Source organism: Nicotiana tomentosiformis, chromosome 4 (assembly GCF_000390325.3).
Source record: "Nicotiana tomentosiformis chromosome 4, ASM39032v3, whole genome shotgun sequence".
Classification (NCBI taxonomy): domain Eukaryota; kingdom Viridiplantae; phylum Streptophyta; class Magnoliopsida; order Solanales; family Solanaceae; genus Nicotiana; species Nicotiana tomentosiformis.
In genome coordinates, this window is record NC_090815.1 from 998,891 (window position 1) to 1,002,778 (window position 3,888).

Here is a 3,888-nt window from a genome sequence, read left to right on the forward strand (position 1 = left end):
TCATCTGTTATGAGTGACTCACATGAAGGTGCAGGGGCTATGTTTTGTGGGGAAGTAGGTACAACATGATCAATAGATATAGGAGAATCAGTGACAGAGTTGTGTGTGTGATTCTTATCCTGTAGCTACAACTATCCAAAGTATTAGTTTGATCACAGTCATCTATGATGTTGGGCAGAGGGGATGCATAACTTGGACTGTAAGTTATCAGGTGTAAAACTGAAGGGAAAGTGGAATGATTAGGAGAATTAGCAAATGGGAAAAGGTGTTCATAAAATTGTACATCTCTAGAAATGTGTATCCTTTTACTAATCAAATCAAGTACCTTGTAACATTTTATTCCAAAGGGGTATCCTACAAATATGTGTGGGTTGGCTCTTGGTTCAAATTTGTCTTTGTGAGTTTTAAGGGTGGTAGGATAACATAGACAACCAAAGCTCCTCAGATGTGAATATATGGGTTTCTGTTTGTAGAGGATTTCAAATAGGCACTTGTTATTTAGTATTGTAGAGGGGAGTCTATTTATCAAGTATGTTGCAGTTAGGATGCACTCTCCCCAATACCTCAAAGGCAATTTAGACTGGTACAATAGAGCTCTTGCTGTCTCTAAAAGGTATTTATGTTTTCTTTTGACCACATCATTTTGTTGTGGTGTATAGGGACAAGTTCTTTGGGGAATAATCCCTTTGGTTTGGTAAAAGTTCAGGGCTTCATTACTGGTGAATTCCATCCTATTATCAGATCTAATGGTCTTGACTAACATTTGGAACTGGTTTTCAACCATGCAAATAAAGGTTTTGATAGCTTCTAGTGCATTGCTTTTGCAACTCAATAACTGTGTCCAAGTAGATCTACTACAGTCATCGACTGTAGTTAAAAAATACTTATAATTATCATGTGTGGCAAGGTGGTAAGGACCCCAAAGGTCTATATATAATAGATCAAATACTTGGGTGGAAGATATGGTTCTTTGTGGAAAGAAAAGTCTGCCCTGTCTAGCCATGAGACAGACTGAACAAAGGAAAGGTTGTTTGGGTGCAAAATTAGCTGGTATAGAACACATCCCCTTCATTTTCACAAAAGGTACATGGCCTAATCTGTTGTGCCACAAGTAATCAACATAATTTTCATGATTTGAGACAGACAAAGAAGTAATATAGGAACAAACTCTCTTATTATCTGATTGGTAGTTATTTACAAGAGGAAGTGAAGGTAATTTGAGAGCTTGTACAACATCAGAATCACTACTGAGGCTCTCACCAAAATAGACTCTTTTATTGCTTAACTGACAATTATTTACAATTGGAAATGAAGATGGTGAATGATTCTGCACAATACTTGCATCGTGACATGAATTAGTACTACCAGAACTGAGTAAAGAAGTTGAACTAATTGATTGGCATTTTGAGCAGAGGAAATACAGACCATTCCTTGCTCTACCAATCTCCAGAGGCCTCTTCATTGAAGGGGCCTGCAATACACATGTGTATGCAGAAAAATTAATAATGGATTTGAGTTGTGATGTTAATGAATAAATGGAAATGAGATTGAACTTGAAACTGGGAACAAACAACACCCTGTGCAAGGTCAGCTTTGGACTAAGAATTGCATCACTTATCTCTGTCACTTTAACCCTATATCTATTTGGGAGAGTAACTAAAAAGGGGTATGGCAAGGTTCTAGTATTAGTGAGTAGATTTTTGTTATATAACGTGTGGTTCGAGGCTCCAGAATCTAAAATCCAAAAATTAGCAGGTAAATGGGAACATTTATATGAAAGATCACCAATAATTTCATCATAAGTACAGCAAGCCAATATACCTGCGAAGTTCACAGCTCCACTTGTGATATTGTTTGAGGTCTCAGCTACAGTCCCAAAGTGAAGTTTTTCCAGTAGGTTCAGCAACTGATTGTACTGTTCTTTCGTCAAGTTGGGCGCATTGTGGTTCTGATTCTGACCTCGATTATCAGCTACATCAAACTCTCCACGCAACATTTCTTGAGATCCTCGATGAACATTTGCAGCAGATGTTGTATTCCTGCTTCTTGTGAACTTGAAGTTCTGTGGGAAACCATGTAACCTATAACACTTTTCTTTAGTGTGGCCTGGCTTTTTTGCAATAGTCACAAAACAAATGTGGACCTCTGTTCTCTGATCTATAGTCATTATTTCCTGCATTATTTTCCATTTGATTGTAATTTGTTCTAAAACCACTATTTGCTTGTCGATGAACGTTTAATGACATAAATTCTAAACTTAGCTGACTGTGTGGCCTAACTTCGCGTTATTTTTTCTCTTGAATTAGAATAGAGAAGGCTTGTGCTATCGTGGGCAGTGGGTTCATCATCAGAATACTTCCTCTTACTACATTATATACCTCATTTAAGCCCATAAAAAACTGAATGAGTCTCCTATCTTATTCTGTCTTGTGCATATTTTCCTTTGCCCCGCAGGTGCACTGGCAATTGCACTGAGTATTCGCATTCAACGTGTGTAATTCCTCCCAAAGCTTCTTCATCTTTGTGTAATAGCCAGTGATGTCCAGTGAGCCCTGAGTCAAGTCATTGATTTCCTTTTGAAATTGATACATCTTAGCTCTGTTGGTTTGGTCATACCTATCTTCCAATTCCTGTCAAAGTTCCTTCGCATCATTTACATACTGTAAACTGTCTATTATGTCCTTCGAAAGTGAGTTCAAAATCCATGAGGTGACCATATCATCACACATTTCCCATTGTCCGTAATTTACAGAATCAACATTAGGCTTTCTACATTTACCATTAATAAAACCTATTTTGTTCTTCACTGAGAGGGCTCGCAGAATTCCTCTTCTCCAGGATCTATATCCTACTCCATTAAAAGGTATTGGTACCAAGGTCGATCCGGCATTTTCTGATGGATGCATACATAGAGGATTAGTTGAATCCATGACATCTCTTACCAAATTGGGTCCGTTATTCTCAAATTGATGAACAGTTGGGTCAGCAATATCCTCTTCTCCGACCATGATTTGTAGTATCGAAAGAGAGAGATGAAATTATACTCTAACAGAAAAACAATGAATCAAATTGACGCAGAAAAGGGAGAAAAATTGATTTCCAGATTTTGGGAAATCCTAGATTTATTGAGTCAGTGAAATCGATTGAAGATTGAGTGAGAACTAAAGCGGAAAACAGAGCTCTGCTCTGATACCATGTGGAAATTCAGAGACTGTGAGATGTAGACTCCATTGGAGAGGAAGCTCGAGCTAAGGCTGCTAGCTCATGGCTGAGGAGAACGTTCTGGAATTTGAGAGAGAATGTAGGAATGCAAAAAGTGATTTCATTCACTGTAGCAATTACAATATATACACGTGAGTGGAGAAGTATGACTAACCTAACAGCTGTCAACAACTCATTAACAACTAGCAACTAAACTACCATTAAGCTAACTGACTAATCGTAACTATCAGATTAACAAGATATACATAAATATGCTTAGTCAATCTTAACATCGTGAAAAACCAAACTGATCAGGGCGGAACTATATTTTATCTGAGTGGAATCAATTGACACCCCTTTGACACACACACACACACACACACACACACACATATATATATATATATATATATATATATATATATATATATATATTCGGTCGAACCCATTAATAAGGAAGAAAATATTTGGAAACAAAAATGCTTAAAACATACTTCATGTGCTTTATTCTTATAGGAAAAGATAGACCATCATTTTCCATTTTTGAAATAAAGGTCCAAAATTCGTAGCTATCAAAGAATTTGTTGAAGCACAATTAAATAGCAAATTAATGTGCAACCAATGGACGATGTTAAAAGAGAAACCATGATTTTACAAAGGGAACGTGCAAAACTCAAGCACATGCAC

At 37.0% G+C, this 3,888-nt stretch overlaps 1 protein-coding gene across 1 annotated transcript; it reads right to left on the reverse strand.

Moving 5' to 3' along the window:
* Positions 1–2,417: 2,417 nt before the first annotated feature.
* On the reverse strand, positions 2,418–3,008 carry LOC138909156 (uncharacterized). Its single transcript, XM_070200339.1, has 2 exons — positions 2,751–3,008; positions 2,418–2,630 (listed from the first exon to the last, which is right to left on the reverse strand). The coding sequence occupies exons 1-2, from the start codon at positions 3,006–3,008 to the stop codon at positions 2,418–2,420; spliced, it is 471 nt and encodes a 156-aa protein (XP_070056440.1).
* Between the last annotated feature and the right edge of the window lie 880 nt (positions 3,009–3,888).